The 25,794-nt window shown below is 44.4% G+C and overlaps 1 protein-coding gene across 1 annotated transcript in view; it reads right to left on the bottom strand.

Moving 5' to 3' along the window:
* The window catches only part of CFAP65 (cilia and flagella associated protein 65), a 46,164-nt gene that overhangs the window by 7,039 nt on the left and 13,331 nt on the right, over window positions 1-25,794 (bottom strand). Inside the window, exons 8-30 of the mRNA XM_040440034.1 lie at window positions 24,825-25,090; window positions 24,538-24,738; window positions 21,661-22,020; window positions 20,005-20,142; window positions 19,685-19,930; window positions 17,463-17,687; window positions 15,977-16,117; window positions 15,727-15,892; window positions 15,037-15,165; window positions 14,438-14,663; window positions 14,186-14,314; window positions 12,514-12,690; window positions 11,761-11,827; window positions 10,814-10,924; window positions 10,427-10,618; window positions 8,818-8,967; window positions 8,394-8,537; window positions 6,115-6,231; window positions 5,912-6,040; window positions 4,869-4,940; window positions 4,405-4,619; window positions 1,430-1,564; window positions 570-839 (exon numbers count right to left, since the gene is read on the bottom strand). Coding sequence (XP_040295968.1) covers window positions 570-839; window positions 1,430-1,564; window positions 4,405-4,619; window positions 4,869-4,940; window positions 5,912-6,040; window positions 6,115-6,231; window positions 8,394-8,537; window positions 8,818-8,967; window positions 10,427-10,618; window positions 10,814-10,924; window positions 11,761-11,827; window positions 12,514-12,690; window positions 14,186-14,314; window positions 14,438-14,663; window positions 15,037-15,165; window positions 15,727-15,892; window positions 15,977-16,117; window positions 17,463-17,687; window positions 19,685-19,930; window positions 20,005-20,142; window positions 21,661-22,020; window positions 24,538-24,738; window positions 24,825-25,090 — 4,006 coding nt within the window. The remainder of the gene's footprint in view (window positions 1-569; window positions 840-1,429; window positions 1,565-4,404; window positions 4,620-4,868; window positions 4,941-5,911; window positions 6,041-6,114; window positions 6,232-8,393; window positions 8,538-8,817; window positions 8,968-10,426; window positions 10,619-10,813; window positions 10,925-11,760; window positions 11,828-12,513; window positions 12,691-14,185; window positions 14,315-14,437; window positions 14,664-15,036; window positions 15,166-15,726; window positions 15,893-15,976; window positions 16,118-17,462; window positions 17,688-19,684; window positions 19,931-20,004; window positions 20,143-21,660; window positions 22,021-24,537; window positions 24,739-24,824; window positions 25,091-25,794) is intronic.

The raw sequence follows: 25,794 nt of genomic DNA, 5'->3' as shown, positions 1-25,794 counted from the left end.
CCCCAGCCGGGATCATGGAATCCGTGGAGCGATGCAAGTATTGCTGAATGTGTATTCTTTCCACAGGTTCGCTAAAAGACTCATTTGAGGTACAGGCATGGAGAACCCCTCTCCGTAATACGGCATCTGGTGCAGCATGGTGTAACATTTTAATTTTTCAGATGGAATCTGACTGAAAAAAAAAAACTATGTATGACACAGGAGACTCCGCGTGCCGATCAGTAGTGCACGGTTCCTTTAGTACAGAGCTGCACAGCCTCCATGGCTCATTTGGCCTCCATGTGTACAGAGATATTCTCACCTAGAAGCAATGCTTTCTTATACATACGGCGTCGGATGGAGCATCTTACCCCACAGAAAAATACTCTGTATAAAAGGCATATGTCACCTCTATGGGAGCCCTACTCTAGCTCTGCAGCAAACAGGGCAGTAATGTGGAGGGGTGCCGTAATCCTATGTCATGGTGTCCAGTGCTTAGAAAAAACCCAATAGTCTGGAACATGGGTGTTCCCAATTATGCCGGATTATTGGATTTTCACTGTATTATTTGTTCTGTGAGTTCACTTTACCTTTTAATCTTTTCCTTCTGTTCACCTTGTGGCACCAGCATAAGTTTGGCCTCGGTCTCCTCATGTGCCACGTCTCCTGGCACTACCCGAGCGCCTCGTGGCATCTCTTCCTCTACAGACTCTAGTGGCTTCGCCCCGTGTTCTGCAGAGACCGAGATGTCTGCAGTGTCTGGGTCAGACGCGGTGCTGCGGAGCTGGGCGAAGTACGGCAGCGGCTCCTTCTGTATCTGACTCAGGGCTTCATGAAACTGCTTATCATCCAAGAGATTTCTAGAAGACACACCAGGGATCATTTACAACCAGGAACTTTACTGGGGCATAAACTAAAAATAAAGTCCATTTCACATGAATCCCGGCGATTCTGTACAGGAAATATGAGCCTTGGGAATCCTTCCCCTTTAAATATTCAATTTATGTAATTACTGTAATTAGTCTATGCGCTATAATTATTCAGTACGTGCAGTGTTATGGGAAAGGACACGGATATATAGGCCATTGGTTAGGGACTGTTGTGGAAATGCAAGTCCCAGCATGCCTTGGAAGCCGTAGACTGTGATGGCATGCTGGGACTTGTAGTTTCAGACCAGCTGCTGAGCCCCAGGTTGTAGGCGTTGACTACACGGTGAGGCTGCGTTCACATCCCATAGTGTGTTTGTGATAAAGTGCCAAAACTGTGCTAAAATCACGACTGCTACACCTGAAAGGCCTTTAAGATGGCATCAACTGTGACTTACTGGTGCCCAATAATCAGGGGATTGGGCTCATGAAACATACAATTTCAGATAATTCAGCAGTTCTGTGGAAACAGGTGCCGGATTATTGGCGTTAGTGCTGGATTACCAGTACTTAGATGATATCACCTGATGATTGAAGTCATGACGTCCCGAGCCATTTCCTGCTGTGCTGCGCTCGGTTTCTCTCTGTATCTGTCCGGCTCTCCTGTCTCAGGCTGAAGGGTCACCGGAGCGGGTTTTTCCACCTTCCTTTTGTATGGGCTATATGGTGTGCAACAGAAATGTACCTTACTCTAAAGGAATGATGACAAACGACTAAGCTAGAAGCTTAAAGAGCAACTAAACCCAACTCAGAATGAGAAAAGTATTAGGGGACGTCATTTACATACAGGAATAAACTAAAATCTACAAAAATAGTTGAGTGACTTTGTAAATACATTATTTATCCTGTACTGATCCTGAGTTACATCCTGTATTATACTCTAGAGCTGCACTCAGTATTCTGCTGGTGGAGTCACTGTGTACATACATTACTTATCCTGTACTGATCCTGAGTTACATCCTGTATTATACTCCAGAGCTGCGCTCACTATTCTGCTGGTGCAGTCACTGTGTACATACATTACATTACTTATCATGTACTGATCCTGAGTTACATCCTGTATTATACTCCAGAGCTGCACTCACTATTCTGCTGGTGCAGTCACTGTGCACATACATTACTTATCCTGTACTGATCCTGAGTTACATCCTGTATTATACTCCAGAGCTGCACTCACTATTCTGCTGGTGCAGTCACTGTGTACATACATTACATTACTTATCCTGTACTGATCCTGAGTTACATCCTATATTATACTCCAGAGCTGCACTCACTATTCTGCTGGTGCAGTCACTGTGTACATACATTACATTACTTATCCTGTACTGATCCTGAGTTACATCCTGTATTATACTCCAGAGCTGCACTCACTATTCTGCTGGTGCAGTCACTGTGCACATACATTACTTATCCTGTACTGATCCGGAGTTACATCCTGTATTATACTCCAGAGCTGCACTCACTATTCTGCTGGTGCAGTCACTGTGTACATACATTACTTATCCTGTACTGATCCTGAGTTACATCCTGTATTATACTCCAGAGCTGCACTCACTATTCTGCTGGTGCAGTCACTGTGTACATACATTATATTACTTATCCTGTACTGATCCTGAGTTACATCCTATATTATACTCCAGAGCTGCACTCACTATTCTACTGGTGCAGTCACTGTGTACATACATTACTTATCCTGTACTGATCCTGAGTTACATCCTGTATTATACTCCAGAGCTGCACTCACTATTCTGCTGGTGCAGTCACTGTGTACATACATTACATTACTTATCCTGTACTGATCCTGAGTTACATCCTGTATTATACTCCAGAGCTGCACTCACTATTCTGCTGGTGCAGTCACTGTGCACATACATTACTTATCCTGTACTGATCCTGAGTTACATCCTGTATTATACTCCAGAGCTGCACTCACTATTCTGCTGGTGCAGTCACTGTGTACATACATTATTTATCCTGTACTGATCCTGAGTTACATCCTGTATTATACTCCAGAGCTGCACTCACTATTCTGCTGGTGCAGTCACTGTGTACATACATTACTTATCCTGTACTGATCCTGAGTTACATCCTGTATTATACTCCAGAGCTGCACTTGCTATTCTGCTGGTGCAGTCACTGTGTACATACATTACATTACTTATCCTGTACTGATCCTGAGTTACATCCTGTATTATACTCCAGAGCTGCACTCACTATTCTGCTGGTGCAGTCACTGTGTACATACATTACATTACTTATCCTGTACTGATCCTGAGTAACATCCTGTATTATACTCCAGAGCTGCACTCACAGTTCTGCAGGCTTCAGCATTCTGGCTAAGGGCCCCTACTGATCCGCACCAAAGGCAAGTGTGAAAGTGAAATTTCCAGGACATAAGGCAAGTGAGAGCGGAACCTACAAGGCAGGACAACTGCCCAGGGATTGATCGCCACCTGATTGATCTTCCCAGGAATAGCTTTTATTATTGTGATGCTGCCTGTTAAACGGACATACACTGAATATCCCTGTGGAAAATTAGGAACAAGACTAAAACCAGTTATGACCAAGTAACGACATTTCTATTGGTTGGCATTAATTCAGTCCCAATACATTTTTAATGACCAGAAGAGTCTGATTGGGGGGTATATTCAACCACTGGGACCAACACAGATCCCAGGAATGTGGCTGCTTGGTCTATAGGATCCAGTGAAAAGTTGATCGGCCGACCATTATTATCCATGGGAGACCAGGCTCGGGATTGAGGGGTAGCACCAGTCAATTTTCCTATCGTTTTGAATCTACAGTTCTTATGCAGACCTATGCGTCTCCATGGTAACAGACAACAAAACTGTTGTAGTCTGATCGTGCAGTCATGTTCCCTTCAATCCACTCCTAACTTTATGCTTTGATGGGTTAGGAAGTAAGGAAAAGGTGGAAAGGAAAAAACTTGAAGGATCAGACTACACAGGGTCTGTTTGTTGTCTGTTACCACGGAGACCCTTAGGTCTGCACAGGAGCTGTAGAAACAAAATGGCACAAAATGTTTAATTTGTTGCTTCATTTGTCATTAAGATGCATTGGGAAAAAAATAAAAAACAAACTGGCTGTGAAGGTGGACACAGGATTTATGCTTTATGGTGACCTTTCTGCCTCGGAGGAGAGTACTTTAGGGTGTGAGCCTTCCTTTAGTGAATGAACCAGGTAATTACCGCTGGCACCAGATACACTAAGACGCTCGTTCCCATATAACATAATACATGGGCAGATTCCAGTGTTTTAAGAATGGATTATCTAAAATGTCAGACAATCCGGGGCCTGAAGTTGTGGAATTTCCAGTTCCTCTAGAAGGCTCCATTCATTTCTGTGTGTTGAGTAATCACTGGTCTTGAATGATAATTTACTGGTAGTGATATTTCCATACTGGTGCTGACATGGATCTCACACGGCTGATACACTCATCATCCGTTTGGTATCTCAGTAGTAATGACTGACTGCTCACCGCTGCTGGAAGTGGCGCGGAAAATCATTCTGGAACTGGATGAGAAAATCTGGAGTGTGATGGGATCTGCCGGTCACTGACAGGTGAAGCTGTAGTGGAACAGGGGGTTGGGGTCTCGTCCGGACTCTCTGAACCTCTTTTATGGCCCTGCGGCTTTCCCTGTCTCGGCTTGCTGGTGGTCGGGCATATTCTCCATTCTTAATAGGTGGTAGGGTCTAGGAATGAAAAAAAAGCAGATAATGCACCCCCGACATCAATAGGCTATCAACGCGTACAGCTGGACACAGAATCGACAGTAAAATGCTGAAGATTATAAAGATAATGCTGCCCCCTTGTGGCCATTCTCTTTGTGACATGCAACAGCAACTCTTGCGCACAACTTGTACTTCATGACAGTTACCTGTGTCTTACCTCCTGAATTTCCCCTTTAGATTATGTACGTTAACTACCATGGTTTAACATACCTTGTATCTCCTTATTTCTGTCAGTTGTTGCTTAGCAGGAACGATCCGGGCACCGTTGGACCCTAGCACACACTAGAACATAAGAATTTGGTGAGCACATGCCAGTCATGAAATCTGACTACACCACTACTGGACAATGCCTTATTCGGCATCTAATGTAAAATAATTATTTTGCTCTTTGGGCTGTTCTTGTGTTATATATATATATATACCTTGTCTTATACTCCAATCACATCCAAAGCAGCATTCAAATTTCTATTCACTGCCAATTAGAATCTATACTCTCATGTAATGTGTTGTGACAGAAGTATTCGCTGTAAACATACGTCTTTAAAATGCGCCACAGAAGTGCACACTCGGGACAGATTCTGAACCAGTAAGGCTACTTTCACACTTGCGGCAGAGAGATCCGGCAAGCAGTTCAGTCGCCGGAACTGCATTCCGGATCCGGCATAACGTATGCCAACTAATGGCATTTGCAAGACTGATCAGGATCCTGATCAGTCTTAAAAATGCCTGATCAGTCTTAAAAATGCATTGAAATGTCGGATCCGTCTTTTCGGTGACATCCGGCAAAACGGATACGGCATTTATTTTTTTCACCTTTTTTTCAGTCTGCACAGATCTGGCATTCCGGTATTTTGAATGCCGGATCCGGCACTAATACATTCCCATTAAAAAAAAATGCCAGGCAAGTCTTTTTTTTTCCGCCGGAGATAAAACCCTAGCATGCTGCGGTTTTATCTTTTGCTGATCAGTCAAAAAGACTGAACTGAAGACATCCTGAACGGATTTCTCTTCATTCAGAATGCATGGGGATATGCCTGATCAGTTCTTTTCCGGCATTGAGCCTTTTTGACGGAACTCAGTGCCGGAAAAGAAAAACGCTAGTGTGAAAGTACCGTAAGAGTGAAAGAAATAGGAAATCAGCAGAATACTGGAGGCAGCTTTGGATGGAACTTAGCAGAAGTAAGACAAGTAAAGCAAGTATCTATAAGATAGTCCACAGTATTAGTGGCATACTTCTATACATGTGGACTTACCGCTGCTGCCTGGCCTCTCTTTTCGGAGGCAGGGTCAGCGATTGTGAACTCCAGTGATTGCCGCTCCCCTTCTTCTTCCCATTCTCGGAGATCTCGCTCGTATTCCACCACATCTCTCTCCGTGAATATCTGCAGGGAGATAAGACATTACACATGCTCCATCCTAGAAGGTGACGGGTGCCACACAAAGCTCCAGTACGCACCTCACACACCAGCTCCAGTGTATAGAAGGAGGCCTGCTCCCCAGACTGAAGGGTGACCACCATGCTGACGCTCTCACCTGGTCGTACTGATCCAGACAGAGGGGAGACCTGAAGAGCCTGTAATACCAAGCGAGACTTCTATAATCTCTTATGCAAGCAACAATGTCATTTTCATATGTAATGTTTAACCTCTTGCCTACCGATGAATATAACACATTAAATATATAACATATAAAACATATAGCACATTAAATATATAACATATAAAACATATAACACATTAAACATGCATTAAAGGGCTTGTCCGCTCACCAAAAAATACGTTTTGGTGTTTCTATGGGCAGGACTGCAGCAACTCGCCTATAGGAGTCAATTTTAACTTTTAAATGTTGAATCTGAACCCCACTCTGCCCCCCAGTCTTGTGACGGGTATTATCCCATGCTTTTTGCAGCAGCATTACCTTCCGTCTTCCGATCACATGGGCCACTCAGAGAGAATGAGTTAGATGGGTATATCTTCGCTGTATCTGGCTGCATCCCTCACATTCTTGATATGGTAGTAATAGTTAGGGCCTCAGTGCACTTAGCGGTACATCCTAACCCCTCGGTGCACTGCAGCTCCTCTGCTTTCCCTACATAGCTACACCCCGTTCCATTGAATGACAGGGCCGGGCATCTTCATTGTGGGGTGGAGAAGCAGGGATGCACACAGATCTAATAGGGCCCCATAGCAATATTTAGTATGGACCCCCTGATCGACCCAGTTTCCCAGTATGCACATGTCAAACACTCCCAGGTAATGTGGAACGCAAAGCGTGACACCAACATTTCTGATGACTTTACGATTTTCTTTTATAAAGCGGAAGAAATTTTAATAAAAAAGAATTGCATAAAAAAAGTGTCTCCCTCTGCCTCTTCAGGCGGTTCATAAGTATGGCGCTCATTCTGAACAGCACAATTAGGCTACTTTCACATCTGCGTTTTTGCTGGATCCGTCATGATAATACAACCGTCTGCATCTGTTATGAATGGATCCCGTTGTGTTATCTCTAAAATAGCCATGATGGATCCGGCACTAAACCCATTGTAAGTCAATGGGGGACGGATCCGTTTTTTTTTGTGTCAGAGAAAACAAATCCGTCACCATTGACTTACATTGAGAGTCATGACGGACACGTCTTGCTCCGCATCCCAGGACGCACTCAAAAACGCTGCTTGCAGCATTTTTGTGTGTGTCATGGGAATGCAATGAAGCGGAACGAAATGCATTCTGGTGACTCCGTTCCCTTCAGTTAAGTTTTGTCAACATTGACAATGAATGGGGACAAAACTGAAGTGTTTTCCCCCGCTATTGAGATCCTATGACGGATCTCAATACCGGAAAGGGAAAGCGCAGATGTGAAAGTAGCCTTGTCAATGTGTTTACATCATCCAACATCATACACTAAATTATAATGTCTAACTGAAGCCACCACTAGGAATTTATACAGCTACCATTGACTACAATGAAAGCTGTAAAAATCTCTTTGCACTGAGCTCCCCCTAGTGGCGACTGAATGAAAATGCAGAGTTGTATATGGCAACAGAAAGAGTTCAACAACTGCCCCTCCCCCTCCCTCCCCTCAGGCCCCATAAAGTTGTATGGTCTGCATCCATGTTGTACACCACTGTGGAGAGTCTATGGCAGAGATCAGCAACCTCCGGCACTCCAGCTGTGGTGAAACTATGACTCCCAGCATTAACACTTGCTTGGCTGTTCTCAGAACAACCAGAGAAAGTGAATAGAGCATGCTGGGAGTTGTAGTTTCACAACAGCTGGAGTGCCGGAGGTTGCTCACCCCTGGTCTAGGGCATGCCCCTCGGAGGAATGAGGCCCTAGTTGATATATTAATAAAAATCTGCAACAGATTTGGGTAATAAATGCATTGTTTTAATTGCTGATATCCGCTGTTTGAATGGCGCAGTGGTCAAGCATGCACATTACTGGCCCATTCAAACTCTATGGAACCGCTGGGGATAATGGAGCGCAGTAATCCGCTATCTTTGGTAGTCCCTTTGAATTGAGCAGTCATGCGCATGCTCAAACACTGCTCATTTCTCATGATTGGTGGGGATACGACCGCTGGAACCCTATCCTGTGGATAAGTGATAAGTTGTCCCTCTGGGACCACCCTATTCCGTGCCTCATTTATCGTGAGCATAGTTTCACTTTTATCAGCCTATTGTCTGTGAAATCTTTCTCTGTAACCCATTAAAGGGGTTCTAGTAACTGTACCCACCTCGCTGGCGCTGGACGATGCTGCAAACCAAGTGAATAGGATGACTTCAGACTCAGAAGTGTTGTTCAGGAACACGAGTCGGCTGCACTTGCTGAAAACGGGAATATCCCCAAAGGACAATTTCTGCTGTGTCAGGTGAGGAATCTGCATGAGAAACGAAGCGCAATATACTGCTGCATTATACCATTCGAAAAGAAGTATGTATCACCTGGGAATCACCCGTTTGTGCCACCTGGTCGGCTATGACTAAGACAATCTGCAGCCTGAAATGCGTAAGTCAAGCTGTGTCTTGCACTGCGTTTTTTATTTCATGACATTGATTTCATTTCAATAAAGTTAAGTGATTTTCTTCCTTTATCCCTCGTTTGCAGGAATCTTGCTTCTTGGCATTTCAGTTGTCCGCCGTGCAGATTAGTGGCCTCACCTGTCCAGGAAGTGTGAGTCGTGGCACAGCTGATACCGGCGAAAACTCTTCAAATATCGCTGTGTCCCCCAGAACACTACGATCATAACCGATCCCTTCAAAGGTGATGAAGGCAGAGTCTCCCCCTAAGATGTGAACAGGAACAGTCACCTATGTGATGGGGAAAAGAGAGACCATTACCAGGACGTAATCCCACCTCTAGCAGACAGATAGATCCTTAAAGGGAACCCGTCATCCACCTTATGCTGACCTCACTGAGGGCAGCATAAATTAGTGACAGAAATGCTGATGTCAGCGATGTGTCACTCATGGGCTAAAAGTCAGTGGTTTCTGAGAACCAGCATCAGTATCACTGCAGCCCAGGCCTTGAAAAGAGTCAAATCTACCTGAGAAGAGTCCTGGTTATTATAATCTCCTGCTCTCCCGCCATCTGCTGATGATTGGCAGTTCTCTCCTAGAGAGAAAGGGAGAAAACTCGGTAGGAGACTGTCAGTCATCAGCAGGTGGGCAGGGAGAGCAGGAATCCATTAATGGCCGCGACTCGTCTCAGGTGGCCGTGACTCTTCTCAGGTGGCCGTGACTCTTTTTCAGGCCCAGTCTGCAATGATTGTGATGTTGGTTCTCGGCAACCACTTACTTTTAACTTATAAATGACAGATCACTGAAATCAACTCATCTGTCTCTACTTTATGCTTCCATTAGTATGGGCAGCATAAAGTTGATGACAGGTTCCCTTTAAGGGTATGTGCAGGGGGCGTAAAAAAACATTTAATGCAGATTTTGCTGTAAATCCATGGGAAAATGTGCAACAGAATCCACGTTAGTTGCCTACAGATTTGTAGTGGATTTTGCTGCAGATCTCACCATGTGCGCTGCAAAGAATGAAATCCACAGTGGAAATCTGCAGCATAAATTCACATGCTGTGGATTTGAAATCCGCACCAGACGCTCGCATTTCTTCAGTACAATATCCGCAGTACAATATACTCCCCATGTGAACATACCCTAAGCGTAGGCAATGCATAGGAAATTGATAAGCGTAGGCAATGCATAGGAAATTGATAAGCGTAGGCAATGCATAGGAAATTGATAAGCGTAGGCAATGCATAGGAAATTGATAAGCGTAGGCAATGCATAGGAAATTGATAAACGTAGGCAATGCATAGGAAATTGATAAGCGTAGGCAATGCATAGGAAATTGATAAGCGTAGGCAATGCATAGGAAATTGATAAGCGTAGGCAATGCATAGGAAATTGATAAGCGTAGGCAATGCATAGGAAATCGATAAGCGTAGGCAATGCATAGGAAATTGATAAGCGTAGGCAATGCATAGGAAATTGATAAGCGTAGGCAATGCATAGGAAATTGATAAACGTAGGCAATGCATAGGAAATTGATAAACGTAGGCAATGCATAGGAAATTGATAAACGTAGGCAATGCATAGGAAATTGATAAACGTAGGCAATTCATAGGAAATTGATAAAGGTAGGCAATGCATAGGAAATTCATAAGCGTAGGCAATGCATAGGAAATTCATAAGCGTAGGCAATGCATAGGAAATTCATAAGTGTAGGTAATGCATAGGAAAATGTGTAGACAATGCTTACCGAATAAGTTCTTGCCTCCAGTGGAGAGAAGATCCATTCCACAAATGCAGTTGCCCCTGGCAATATTTCCCCTCGTGGGTTCAGACACTGGAATATAGGGTGGTGGTAGTTCTGTTCTTGGACTTCCCTCAGGGGTTCCAGCTGGATCTCATAGATTACGGCCACAGAGCCCCCATTGAACAGCTCATAAATCTAGAGACATATGACAAGTAAGATCAGATACAAATCAGCTGCACCTGGTAGGCAGAGGAGAACCAATTGCATAAGGTACTCAATGCCTAACTGTGTCTTCGGGAAACACCATACAAGTACAATTCTTGTTGCATACGCTGACAACCCAAATAGTGAGAATATATAAAGTGACAACCCATTCTAATAGCCTCTTACCTGTTTTGAAGGACTTGAGGTGCCAATGGCCACTGGAGTGAAGCGATGTTTTGTGGAGGTGAAATGCACGTAGCGCTGTTCCTTATCTACTGTGACCCCAATGAAGTTTAGCTGGAAAAGAAAAACCGCACATGAATGCTTTAGGTTTCAAAAGTTCGCAGTCTCGGAGTATTACCTCAGGGCACAAAGCATCCAACCTCTCAGTGTGGCAAGTGAATTTAAAGTCTCCACCTTTCGACATCATGTAATTTTTAGGTCCGCATACAATAGCATGCAATATTATGACAGCATACAATATTATTAAAACCTACAGTATACATCTGATGCAGGGAGCTCCCCCTAGTGGTGGCTGCAGGCAACTTTTATTTTAAATGTTATCCGTGGGGGGGGGGGGATAACATTCAGCTAATTAAAGAGGCCATGGCGCTCGCACAAGCAACACAGTCTCTTCTTGAGGCCTGCGATGTCATGTTCATGGATCACATGGCATTTCTGCACCTCAGTTCCATTCAAGTGAATAAGACTGAGCTGCAATACCAAGCACAGCCTCTATAATAAGTGCATCGCTGTGTCTGGCAAACAATGATTCGGCACAGAGTGTTGAACTTATTGGGGGAGATTTATCAAAACTGGTGTAAAGGAAAACTGGTTTTGTTGCCCATAGCAACCAATCAGATTCTACTTTTTATTTTCCAAAGGGGCTCTGAAAAGCGAAAGGTGGATTCTCCAATTTCAATTGAAAATGGGGCAATGGCGGTAATAAAATTGGAAAACTCCTGTAAGGGTCAATTATACTTTTTCAGTTTCTCATAAATTCATAGACATTGACAGATATCTACTAGGCGCCTAGGATTTTCCTAGCCCTGGTAACGGAAGGCTAGCATCAAAATCATCTTAATATGGATGACCACGGAGCACATTCGCCCAGGGATAATGATACAACATACCAGAATCTCGCGGCCATGTGATACTTTTAGGAGGACGGGTAGACGATCAGTTCCGACAAAATCATGTCTGTGCACAGAAGAAAACACGAAAAAAATTCAAAAATTCAAAGTGACATTGTGTGGCGCATTGTACAGCCCTGGTAAATAACCGAATCGAATCCGAGTTCAGGAAATGTTTTTTTTTTTACAGTAGAAATCAATTTATGAAGTTCGCAAAGTAATAACTTTGGCTCATCGGAGCCAATACATTCTAATACTGTAAGGAGCGCTCGCTTCGTACAGTTTGAAACAAAGTTTTATGCGAATCGACTTCGGATTCACTCATCCCTAGTACTGACCCACAGAATAAACCTATCATGTCACTTATAGCGCATGATGGACGGGTATAAACTAACCCCCCGCCCTGCCCCCCCTTCAACAAAAAATAGAATTGCTATTATTTTATTCCCAATTCGGCCCTAAAAAAAACAACAGGAAAATAAGAAAAGTTTTTCAATACATTATATCTTTTAAAAAGACATTACACTATATCTATTAAAAGAACGAAATTAAACAAATGAGTAAAAAAATATTAGACTTGGCCATTTATTTATTGAGGAAAATCGTCCAACGTGTCCCAAAAGTATGTGAACTTTCAAGCACCGCTGTAAAAAGCGCAGACGAGACGGATTGTAAATTCTAACTGTCATATATGACAATACAGGTTTGGGAGCCTGTGGTCCAGTGTACGGCGCGTGTATCTGTGTCACTCACCTGTAGGTTAGCTGTACCGCTTGCTGCTGCCCTGGTTTTAGATTTCCTGCTTTGGGGCTAATGGTAAACAGCTTATTGTCCTGAATTCTCATCTGGTGAATCTCGCTGGGGTCAAACTCCCAGGTCTCAGCCCAGAATTCCAGTTCTATCTGCTGATCCGCTGGAAACAAAAAATCCCTACGGAAGAGCACAAACCTCATAGGAATCAGACCCCCCAAAAATATACTAAGATTTCGTTAATCAGAAAATACAGACAAATCCCCCCATAGTGGCAGCCATAAGTAAGTGCATGGCGGGACAAGGGATTAAAGGGGTTTTCCAGGCTTTTAATATTGATGACCTATACTCAGGATAGGTCATTAATATCAGATAAGTGGGGGGTCCGACACCCGGCACCCCGCCGATCATCTGTATGAACAGAAGGCTCTCCTGTCTCTCTTCCTGCTCGCTGCTGCTCTGTCTATGGGAAGCAGGAAGGGAGACAGGAGACGGCACATGCCTTCTCTTCATACAGCTCATTGGCGGACCCCCGCCGGGTTGATATTGATGACCTATCCTGTGGATAGGTCGTCAATATTAAAAGCCTGGAAAAAGAGGCCAAGCAACAAGGGCATAGGGTTGCTGCCACACTACATAACTTTTTGGGTGTTTTCCCGGCTGTTAAACCAGGCCCATGTCTTGTGGGTACTTTCAGACTTGCGTTATTCTTTTCCGGCATAGAGTTCCGTCAAAAGGGCTTTATGGCGGAAAAGAACTGATCAGGCATATCCCAATGCATTGTGAATGGATAGAAATCCGTTCAGTTTGCATCAGTATGCCTTCCGTTAAGTCACTGTCAGGTGTTTTGGCCGGACATAATATACCGCAGCATGCTGTGGTATTATGTCCGACCAAAATGCCTGATCAGTCGCCGGAATGCCGGATCCGGCATTAATTCCCATTGACTTGCATTAGTGCCGGATCCGGCATTGCGAAACAACTGAAGGACGGATCGCATGCGCAGACCGGGAAAACTGTGAAAAAGACTGCAAGACGGGTCCGTCCATCCGCATGACAAGCGGAGAGACGAATCCGTTATTGCAATGCATTTGTAGACGGATCCGCCCCTGGATCCGTCTACAAATGCTGTCAGTTGTGACACTGATTGGCGGATCCGGCAGGCAGCTCCAACGATGGAACTGCCTGCCGGATCACACTAACGCTAGTGTAAAAGTACCCGCTCGACTGAATGTATTGAAAGCTTTTACTTAGTGATCTATTGCTTCTTTCTGGAAAAAAAGTACTTTCAATCCATAACCAAATGAGCAGTTAAGTGCACCGAGGGCGGGCCCAAGTCACGCTGCACCATTGCTCCCTCTGCCTCCTGAGGATAGGCTGTTAATAGAAAAACCCTGAAATACCCCTTAAGGATTTATTAACACGTTGCATTTTTTTTGCCGCAATTTTTGGAAAATTGCTGCAAAAGCCATGATGTGAGAATAAGCCACTAAAGAAATAAATGGGACCACTGTGCAGGGTATATGTAATAAAGTATGACCGGGTCCGGACGTTTACATCACATGCAGTCACCAGGTGTATAAACCCCCATTGTGTGTGACCAATAGAACAGTGAGGCGTACAAGGTGGGAATGCTCGGGCCATAGTTTGTCATACTACCTCACCGCACACTCACCAGCTGACAGGTAATACCCCTTTATTTTCCAGTAGAAGCACGGCGACGAATGGCTCTGATCCTACAGGCGCAGCTCCGAAGTTGAAGTCCAGGAGAACCGGAGTGTTTGCAGAAGGACATCTGCGGGTGCTGTGCAGGAAGTACAAAAATGCCATTTATCATATTGTCTGCGGGTTCAGAATAGTTCAGGTTTCATTCCTAGTAAGGAATCAGGATGCTGCTTTCCAGCCGCAATACCCCATCTGGTGATACCTGTGTTGTGTGGGCACCCTGTATATGAGCTCTCCTGGTGTGGGGTCACTTTGCAGGCAGGAATTTAATCTTTTCAGAGAAAAGAGCTTCCAGAGCTGGGTCTTGCTGAGGGCACCAGCGCTACCGGCCGGACATGCTTCCACCACAGAGAAGGTTGGGTATACACCCTGTGCCGTCACAGTACATAGAAAGCGCTCCTCACTGACGGCCTCTGCAGGATCCAGAGCTGCAGACAGAGAACAGTCAGATTGACTAACATTCGTGGCAGGTTACTGCACAGGAAAACATGGCTTCTTCCAAATAAACGAGCCCTACCTGTCCACAGGATGTGTGCGGTATTGCAGCTCAGTTCCATTCAGCTGCAAAACCAGACACAACCCATGAAACACACGGTGCAGTCCCACGGCATGTGAACATGCTAGATGACAAGTTAACAGAACCAGTAGAAGATTCACTTTACTCATCACTAATTATTATTCATCTAATACGGAAGACTGAACAGCGCGGAGCCATCTAACGAATTTGCTGCGGTAAAGCACGGCTTCCATCTGCTGTGAAGGAGTTACCAAGGTCTTCGTGTTACACTGAAACGAACAGACCTTTTGGAGAGAAGACGCAGTAGTTGATTGTCCAGGTGTAGGCGAGGCGGCGGGCAGGACGAGCCATGGCTCTGATCCTCAGCTTGGTACGTGCTGGCAGTCTGCCCTTCTCATCTTCAAACTCCAGAGCTGTGGAGAAAAAGAGAGAAGATAAGTCAGCCGTGAATGGCGGGCCACGGACACAGACTTGAGCGCGGGCCGAAAAAAAATCTAAGATGTTTGCATGTAGCATTGTTTTTGTCGTCAAAATGTCAGACATCACAACGGACCCCATTATAAAAGTTCATCCGGCAGCGTTTGGGTCCATCATATGACCTGGCACAGTATAGTGGTATCCATTTGAAACAGAGTCTTGTGTAAATAAAGCTTAAAGGGATGTTCCAATCTTAGAAAATGAGGACATGTTGCTAGGATATGCCATCCCTTTATGTAACACGTGGTCATAATAATGTGACTCGACTGTGTATAACACTGAAATAAAAGGAATTATCGTACATCTGTAATACGCAAGTGAGCGGTAAGGATGTAAAAAGGAATGCTTCAATTCACTGATCGCTAGCTGAGATGTTGAAAACAGAGAGACACTGAAACGCAAAGAAAGTTTGAAAATTTCGGAACGTTACATTCTAAAATGTCATGTACCACAATAATGTATAATAGGTAGCATATTATGTGTATATAGTTACTCACCCACAGGGTCATTGATGACATCATCAGGGTCACATGGCCCCGAAACCTCCTGTTTAGCGCTGAGTGTATACTCCAGCGTGCAATCACCCTCATTTGATAGAAGCAGATCACATGACTGAAAACTCCCGACCAAAATGTTCCCCAGGTCGACCGACTCCTGCTCCGTCTGGGGGAGACAAGGTGTAATACACGATAGGTGGGACGGACGACATGGAAGAAGAGTCTTAGATCGCGCTGCAGCCTTACTTACCGACAACCAGCCGCTGCAGCCCTCGCCATTGATACGCAGGATGTAGCGCTTCTTCGGGCTTCGATCGTCCAGCCATGTTAGTACAGTGGCTTTAATAAAGTAATTTTGTTTTTCTTGCGGCACAAATGACCACCTCTGTGCCTGTCAGACACAATAACATGGATCGAGTTAGGCCAATATGTATCTGAAATGGATCTAAAGCAGGGTGCACAATCTGTTTTAGTCTGGGGGCCGCATGGTCACATCATTGCTACCACAGTCATTCCTCCCTCATTTAGTTCTGCTGATTATCATCGGCACATGTCTGTGTGTAATCTTACATATTCCATTCGGATGCAAGGTGCAAATCAGCCAACAGACGAGTGATGTCTCATTTATCAACTGATCACAACACGATTATACAGACCAGTTATCAGGAATGAGTGTCCCTGGGAATACTTGGCCCGAAAATCACCCTGTGTAACAGGGGCTTAAGTGGCGACTAGGGATGAGCGAATCGTCTTCGGATGAAACATCCAAAGTCGATTCGCATAAAACTTTGTTTCAATACTGTACAGAGCGAGCGCTCCGTACAGTATTAGAATGTATTGGCTCCGATGAGCCGAAGATATTAGTTTGCGAAGTCTCGCGGGACTTCGGGTAATAACTTCATAAATTGTAATAACTTCATAAATTTCTACTGTAAAAAAAACATTTCCCGACCTTCTGGGGTTCACTTCCAAGGTACCACTTGGAACTGAACCCGAGTTCGGGAAATGTTGTTTTACAGTAGAAAACAATTTATAAAGTTATTACCCGGAGTCCAGCGACACTTTGCAAAGTAATAACTTCGACTCATTGGAGCCAATACATTCTAATACTGTACGGAGCGCTCGCTCCCTGGATTTAATGGAGGCCATTATGGCACCATGAGTGGACCCAGCATGCATGTGGAACCTGCACTCCCTGAATTTTGTGGTGGCCATTATGGCACACAACAGGTAGGATTTAGTGTTAGGTTCCCTTCTGATAAGAGATCGCCTTGACGTTTGGCAGACGGGCTCAAATAATTTTGTACATGTATTTGCCAAGAGTCTCAAATTTGCAAAATAAGCGTAGCATTAGCACCAGAATGTTATATGCTTTATTTTTGTTTGCAGAGTGCGGCTGCATTGTTCTTTTTTTCCTGTATCCTGAGGATAAGTCATCAATATAAACAGGCTGCACAAACCCCTGGTCTGAAAAGGCCTTAAAGAAGACCTGTCCCCTCTCCTGACATTCCTGTTTTAATAGCTTCATGCATTCCCCATGTAATAACAGTTCTGAAGCATCTATTCTTATGGCTCTATGTTGTACCATTCTTTTATTATTTCTACTAGGAGTTATGAATGAATTGCTAGCAGTCTGCAGTAAGGATACAGAGGGGTGTTACCAGTTGGGGATGTAACTGATGATAGAGTGAGACTGTGCAGGCTCACCCCCAGCTGGTTACTCCCTGGCGTCTTACCAAGGTTTCATTTGGTCTGATAATTCCTGATCTTGGATTAACTGAAAGGTATTGCAGGTCTGCCTGCTGGATCCTCCACTCGAAGTGCACAGGGAGCCTGGAGAGGTTCCTTATGGAATACAGGCGCTCAGACTGGCTCCCCACGCAAGTCGGCTTAAAGTAAAGTTTTCCTTCCGACTCCAGGGAGAGTTGTGGGCTTTCTGCTCGCGAGAACAAGACAATCTCCTGCCAAATAAAAAATACAGAGAAATGGAAATGGATGTTAGCTATTCTGTGAGATTCTACGAATCAGCGACCATAGAAAGAGTGTTAAATATTGATTTGTGTATATAGAGCATTCTGTCCTTAGGGCTCATTCCCACGACCGTGGTTTTGGTCCGCATCCGAGCCGCATTCACTTCAACGGGGCCGCAAAATATGCGGACAGCACTCCTTGTGCTGTCCGCATCCGTTGCTCCGTTACGTAGCCCCACAAAAATTATGAATCATGTCCGTTTTGCGGACAAGACTAGGCATTTCTATAATGGGCCTCCTGTTCCGTTCCGCAAATTACGGACGGTCGTGTGAAAAACCCCTAGAGTCAAGAGGTCAATCGCACACCTGGAAAACCTCAAGCAAAACCGCCCAGTGGAGTGCACACTCTTCAATGCATTAATGGCGCCGCTGTGTGCAGCATAACCACCATCATGTGCGAATACAACATACTGCAAATCTATTAAACGATGAGCTTGTTACTTGCCTTTAAAGAATTATCAGGCCAGCCAGGTTGACAACTAATAAGGCTTCCACTACAGCCTCCACAAGGGTTGTCACTAGGGATGTCACCATTTTGTCATCCTTCTTTCTATTCATGAAAATTCTGAGGCAGGGAATAGATCCTTGCATACCTAGGGAGGAGGAGCCGTAATGGCGGCTATATTGGCTGTCAGCCTGCTTTCTTAGAAAAAGATATGTCTAAGACACTGTGCACACCGAGCCCTACTTACGTGTACAGTATGCGCTAGGAAAAACTCCTGGCGCATATGTTAAATGTACCCATAGGGCTTCATACACCAGCAAACCTTTTTACAGCTGTATAGGAAAGTGCAGCAGATTGTGCTTTACTACATAGCGGGCCACTGCAAAGAAATGTATATCGTGCAGTATGATTATTTTTTTCTTTTTCACAATGGAACCCTAATAGCAAGATATGCTACTGTCAGGCTATACAGTGGAATATGTTGGAGCCTTTGCTGAAAATATAAGGCCTCTTTCACACGGGCGTTGCGGGAAAAGGTGCGGGTGCGTTGCGGGAACATGCACGATTTTTCCGCGCGAGTGCAAAACATTGTAATGCGTTTTCCACTAGCGTGAGAAAAATTGCGCATGTTTGGTACCCAAACCCGAACTTCTTCACAGAAGTTCGGGCTTGGGATTGGTGTTCTGTAGATTGTATTATTTTCCCTTATAACATGGTTATAAGGGAAAATAATAGCATTCTGAATACAGAATGCATAGTACAATAGGGCTGGAGGGGTTAAAAAAAATAAAAAATAATTTAACTCACCTTAATCCACTTGCTCGCGCATCTCTTCTGTCTTCTTTTTTGCTGTGTGCAGGAAAAGGACCTTTGATGACGTCACTCCGGTCATCACATGGTCCATCACATGATCCATCACCATGGTAAAAGATCATGTGACGGACCATGTGATGACCGGAGTGACGTCACCACAGGTCCTTTTCCTGCACACAGCAAAAAAGAAGACAATAGAGATGCCGGCTGCGCGAACAAGTGGATTAAAGGGAGTTAAATTATTTTTTTTTACCCCTCCAGCGCTATTGTACTATGCATTCTGTATTCAGAATGCTATTATTTTCCCTTATAACCATGTTATAAGGGAAAATAATAATGATCGCGTCTCCACCCCGATCGTCTCCTAGCAACCGTGCGTGAAAATCGCACCGCATCCGCACTTGCTTGCGGATGCTTGCGATTTTCACGCAACCCCATTCATTTCTATGGGGCCTGCGTTACGTGAAAAACGCACAAAGAGGAGCATGCTGCGATTTTCACGCAACACACAAGTGATGCGTGAAAATCACTGCTCGTGTGCACAGCCCCATAGAAATGAATGGGTCAGGATTCAGTGCGGGTGCAATGCGTTCACCTCCCGCATCGCATCCGCGCGGAATACTCGCCCCGTGTGAAAGGGGCCTAAGTTGGGGAAGACTATGTTACTCACCTGAGTATAGTCAGGGCTGTAATTCAGCTGCAGCGGCACAGTGTGTTTTACTAGTCCACTTTCAGCAGGACTGGTCCTCAGTAGTAAGATCTGATGTGATCCAGGGTCCAGCTGACCAGAGATTGGTTTCACTTTGACACCAGGGCAGCTGTTTTCATCCATCACAAAAGTCATGATTGTAGGCCCTGTATTCTGCAGCAGTAAAGTACGATAAGTGTGACCATCCTGCTTAGCTGGCGGAAAAACCTGCAACGGATGGACAGAATGTGAAGCTCCATGTCATACATCTTACCAATAAATCTCGCTATTACATTTCTTACCATCCGTGAAGAATCTAGAAGACATCTGGGAACAAAATGTTCTTGTCCCAGTGAAAAAGTATGACCCCTCGCTCGAAGTGTGATGCACCACGGCGGACAAATGGTGATATCCTTCACGTTGCGGTAATCACGCAAAACCTGCGGACAAAAGATTGATATTGACTGCATAGTGCAGAAATTGACAAGTAAAGTTCTCTAGTATTAAGGGTTTACAATTTTCATCCATTTCCACCGGACAATATTCATATTCACCTAGCAGTATGACAGGAGCAAGAGCGCAGGGTAGCGCAGTAGCGACCCACAAGTTATCATGATTGTGACACAACAAACTCAAGAAAGATTGTCAGGACAGTTGAGAAGTTGGATAGAACAGATAATCTAAAGGCCTGATGTCACAGACTGAATGTTCACCATGCTTGCTGCCATTGGATGATGTAGTCATGCAACGTTTTTGTTTTGTTGCTCATGTTCTCCGTCCAGGTCACGACATTCTACTGTTTTACATAACACGATTTACAAGCATTTTTGGTGAAACTTTTTTTTATTTTATTACATTTGTTGCTTGCATATATTTTGGTGTTTTTCAAAGTCTATGGAGAAATCAGCAGAAAAAACAAAACAAAACACTGTCTAAAGCAGGCATCCTCAAACTGCGGCCCTCCAGCTGTTGCAAAACTACAACTCCCAGCATGCCCGAACAGCCTACAGGTATCAGCCTGTACAGCAGGGCATTGTGGGAGTTGTAGTTTTACAACAGTTTGAGGATGCCTGGTCTAAAGCATGCTGCAGTTTGAAAAAACGGCACAAAAACGGTGTGTATAGGGCATTCGTAAAGTCTTCAGACCCTTTCACTTTTTTCACATTTTGCTATGTTGCTGGCTTGTGCTAAAATAAAAAAAATCAAGTTTTTCCACATGAAGCTGCTCTAAAAACCGTATAATGAGAAAGTGAAAACAGAGGGGGAGATTTATCAAAGCTGGTGTAAAGGACTGGCTTAGTTGCCCACAGCAACCAATCAGATTCCACCTTTCATTTTCAAAAGAAGTGCTGAAAATGAAAGGTGGAATCTGATTGGTTGCTGTGAACAACTAAACCAGTCCTTTACACCAGTTTTGATATATCTCCCCCAGAATGTTATATTGACAAGGATAGGTCATCAATATTAAAAACCTGAAATACCGCTTTCACACAAACGTATTGAAATCCGTCCATATTCTGGCTCTAGAATGCGCACGGATTCCTGATGATATACCATCAGTTTTGCTTCAGTATTTCATCTAGATTTATATGCGTATTCCGTCCTTACTGCATTTTTTATGCACTCCCATAGACTGTAATGTGCATGTTTGGAAGCAAATGCGCATAAAACTCGGACATGCTGCGGATTTCAAATGCCGACGGAAATTATACAACATTATCAATGGATTCCGGTACATAAAATCCGGCCCATACAAGGGCTGCAAACGCTTGTGTAGAAGCAGCCTAATGTTAAATCTGGGTTAAAAAAAACAACCCACACTGTTAAAAATATCATGAAAAATTCCATGAAAAACGTTGCGCTTTTCAGAAAGACAGCGACACGTGAATCCGGCCGTACTCTGACCAGTTGTGATCACTCGGACACAATTGGGCCTTCACACTTCTCTATGCGCTCACCTTATAGAAGACAAATCCCTCCAGTTCTGCAGCATACAATGCGTTTATTTGTGATGGATGGAAGATGACTCTGAAGGCTGTGGACTTGAGTGGTGGGATCTCGGTCCGCTCGGGGGTGATCCGGTAAGGGCTGTCTGGTTTGCAAGTCCAGACGACGGTCACTTTTCCCTTTGTGTGATTGGTCAGAGAAAGCGGTAGGGGTTCTTGGGAGCTGCATTCACAGCGGCCAAAGTCAAAATCTCTGGTGCTGGCAGCGATATGGGATGTCGGCTTGGAGGCTTCGTGGTTAAACTCGTCATCAAAGAATTCAGAGGCAGCGTCACGGAGGATGCACTGCTCATGGGGTAGGTTATCAGCATCCTGGGAAGAAGAAGTGAACAGATGAAATCCAACCAGGTTAAAAAAAATCCAAAGATCAAGAGAAAGACATGAAAAAGCAAATCATGCACAGAAAAATCTGCTACAGATTTGCAGGAATGTCAGGTACAAAATTTGCATTTGTTAAACATGCGGATTTGTGGGGAGTTTCGCTGCAGATTTCACCCTACAGGACATCTTCTTCGGTGGGTTAATCTCTATGGTATCGGGCGCTAATGAAGGTGCACCTCACTTCACAGTGCATGTGTCTGATATGCACTGCATGTGCAGTGAAGCTTTGGGTACCATCAGCCCAGCTTTATCAGCCCAATACACATGCACCCGATGCCGCTAGAGATAAGACTCGAGCAAGTAAGTTAGATCTTCATTTACTACACTTAGCAGGGATTGACGGGTTTGATATGGACAAGTGTGGGACCCTAAAACCTAGCTGCATAACAACATGGCGACATGTCAGGTTTCTGCATGCAAATCATCAGCGGATCATAAAATGGAGAGAAAGTATAAAGGACAAATACAACTTCTCCTCCTTTTTGAATTCACTCCTGGTTTTGCCTTCTAAAACTGCATACAGGAACCTGAACGTGCGGCCATACCCTGATGCAACATCCCCATTAAAAATGTAACCTATTCTACAAAAAAAGGGACTAAGATTCTAAAAAACCTTGTAAAAAAAAGAATCAACTTCTACTGGGATACGCCCTCTTGAGGACCTATCGCACATACTCCCATCATCTCCTGGAAGATGGTTCCTCTATTTTCAACTCAGGGGATTTGTTGGATCTCTGATGCCTGGTTTGCAGTCCCATACATCTCTAACGGATTTTGAAAAGCTATGTGTTGCTCAGGCTGCCCCTGGCCATGCTATTTCCTTGCTTTACATCATGCTGAACACCGAGGTGACTGAGGGCAGCCAATCTGGAGATTCCTACCCCAAACTCAAGTTTATGCTTGATTGGGAGACGGAATTAGGTAATACTTTTACTGGGGATCAATGGAAACGCTCTTTGCTTTTCACGCATAAGATCTCTATATCGTGTAATTTACAAGAACTCAACTATAAAATACTTACCAGATGGTATCGGACACCGGAGAAACTGCATCGGTTCTACCCCTCGGTTTCTGAACTATGTTGGCGATGCCATGGTGCTAGGGGGACTATGACCCATATATGGTGGGATTGTCCGAGGCTTAACCCATTATGGAAAGATGTCTTCAAGCTTTATAATTTTCTATTCCGGGCCTCCATTGCATTTTCCCCTTCCATCGCTCTGCTTTCTATTTTCCCGGGGCGGATCTCACATGTTAAGAAAGGTTCATTGCGGCTCTTTATGCTGGCCATGAGGCAAATTATCCCACGCAATTGGAAGTCAACAGAGAGTTTGAAAAGGATCACTTGGGCCTCTGCACTGGATGAGCTGTTACACAGGGAAGAGATGTATGCCTCTGATCACAACAAGATTCCGGCGTTTCTTAGGAGTTGGGAGCCATGGTCCAGGTTTAGATCATCTATGTCGTTTTCGGTTTGGTTGGCATCTGGGGTTCTCCCTGATTCTCCTCCTTAATAGTACCTAGCTATTCTCTAGATATGACCTATGATTTCTCCCCCCCCCCTCCCCTTGTGTGTCACCCTGTCTTCCCCCCTTTTATGTCAAGTTTGTCTAGAATTATTGGCCTATACATCATTTGTTTGAGGCCTTATTAAGCCCTTTAGGGCCTTTGTTTTCGCTGATTTTTTGTCAGCTGACTGTTTGTTATACAGATACTGATACATGTTTATACCTTGTCCTTTATGCCGTATTGCTGTTCATGATTGCATGTCGCAATGTATCTTTGTATGCGGTATGTATACTGCAATTTGGGATGTTCTATTATGATTGTATTTGATAATTATAATAATAAAATCTTATTGAACCATAAAAAAAGAATCAAATGTTCTGATTATAATTGAAAACTACAATAAAAAGAATATTTTTAAAAAATTTAAGGGTACTTTCACACGCGTTTTTGTTTTCCGGTATTGAGTTCCGTCACAGGAGCTCAATACCGGAAAAACTGATCAGTTTTATCCTAATGCATTCTGAATAGAGAGCAATCCGTTCAGGATGCATCAGTTCAGTCCCTCTTACGTTTTTTGGACAGAGAAGATATCGCAGCATGCTGCGATTTTCTCTCCTTCCAAAAATACTGAACACTTGCCGAAATGCCGGCATTAGTTTACCTTGAAGTGTATTAAGTGTCGGATCCGGCATTAAATGTTCTGGCAAAACGGATCCGGCAGACCTTTAAAAAAAAAAAAAAAAAAAAAAGAATACCGGATCAGTTTTTCCGGATGACACCGGAGAGACGGATCCGGTATTTCAATGCATTTGTCAGACAGATCTGGATCCATCTGACAAATGCCATCAGTTTGCGTCCGGATTGCCAGATCCGGCAGGCAGTTCCGGCGACCGAACTGCCTGCCGGAATCCTCTGCCTCAAGTGTGAAAGTAGCCTTACCTGTTCAAGAAGAGTGAGTGCTCCAGTGGGGTCTGTCCTGAGCTTTCCACTTTCCAGCATGGCGTCCAGAATGTCAGGAGAGAAGACAGATAGTCCACGTGCCGTATTTGTTCTGTAGACAGACAGATGTTTTGGAAGCACAATGGCGGGCTTCTCCATATCCGAGTGACAAGTGCCAATCAAATCCACAAACAGAGGATCCTAGAGAAAGCAGGAGAAGCCAGTCATCTACAAATGTCCTTAAATAAATCTGAAGGGCAAGTGTTTATTCCTGGTTATGGTGGTACCTGGTGATGGATGAGACAGGCGACCCTCCGATAGTGTGGGATCGGATGCATGGGACAGAAGGTGATCTTTAAGCTCCGAGTCTCCTTGGGACCCAAATTCCCATACAGATGATCGAAAGAGAAAATGCTTTCAGTACTGTCAATGTCAAACTGGTAGACTGCGGGCACATCTGAGGTGTTGGTGATTTCTAGGGTTCGTAGAAGCTTCTCACCCAATTGCAGCAAACCAAAATTCAGTAAAGACGCCTGGAGAGAAACACGGGGCCCTGCAAAGTAATGATTCCAAGCAAATACCCTGTAAGTGAGGAAAATGCATGATTGCTTTCAGAGCATTAGTTAATCCTGACCCATGAAGCTAGTGATGACCTTCACCCTGGAGTTCCTCTCTTTGGGGCACTGAAGGTTGGCACTGTAAGGCTAGGTTCACATCCGTTTAACGTATACAAAAAACGTATTCATTAAACGGATGCCTCAGACTGATGCCATACAGTGGCATCCATTCACCATAGAGTTCCATTGTAAAAAAAACAAAACAAAAAAAAAAAAAAACATATATAGTTATTTATTTATTTTTACCGGAAGAACCACAAGAACGTGTTGTGCTGCGTTTTTGTACCATTTATTTTGTGAGCCAGGGTGCCTACACAGCGTGCATGCTCAGCCGTCAACTCCATTCATACGGGCATGCCTCAGAGCCCCGTTCTCGTGATCAATGGGCGTTCCAGTGGTCAGGCGCTACCGATCTAACAGTTATTAACTATCCAGCATCCAGGGGAGGAATGGTTTTTACTGGCACAGCTGACTATATGGCTCTGACTGTGGTAAGTAGTGTTACCCCCTTGGTGCCACAAGTCCACAATAGTATCTGCAGCTGGGGGCCCAAGAGGCGCATGTGGCTCCTAAGCCACTGGTTCGGAAGCACGGCTGTAGAGCAGGGGTAGGCAACCTCCGGCACTCCAGTTGATGTTAA

This window comes from Bufo bufo, chromosome 7, assembly GCF_905171765.1.
Source record: "Bufo bufo chromosome 7, aBufBuf1.1, whole genome shotgun sequence".
NCBI lineage: Eukaryota > Metazoa > Chordata > Amphibia > Anura > Bufonidae > Bufo > Bufo bufo.
The sequence above is the reverse complement of the archived record's forward strand: the minus strand, read 5'-3'. Positions and strand labels throughout refer to the sequence as shown.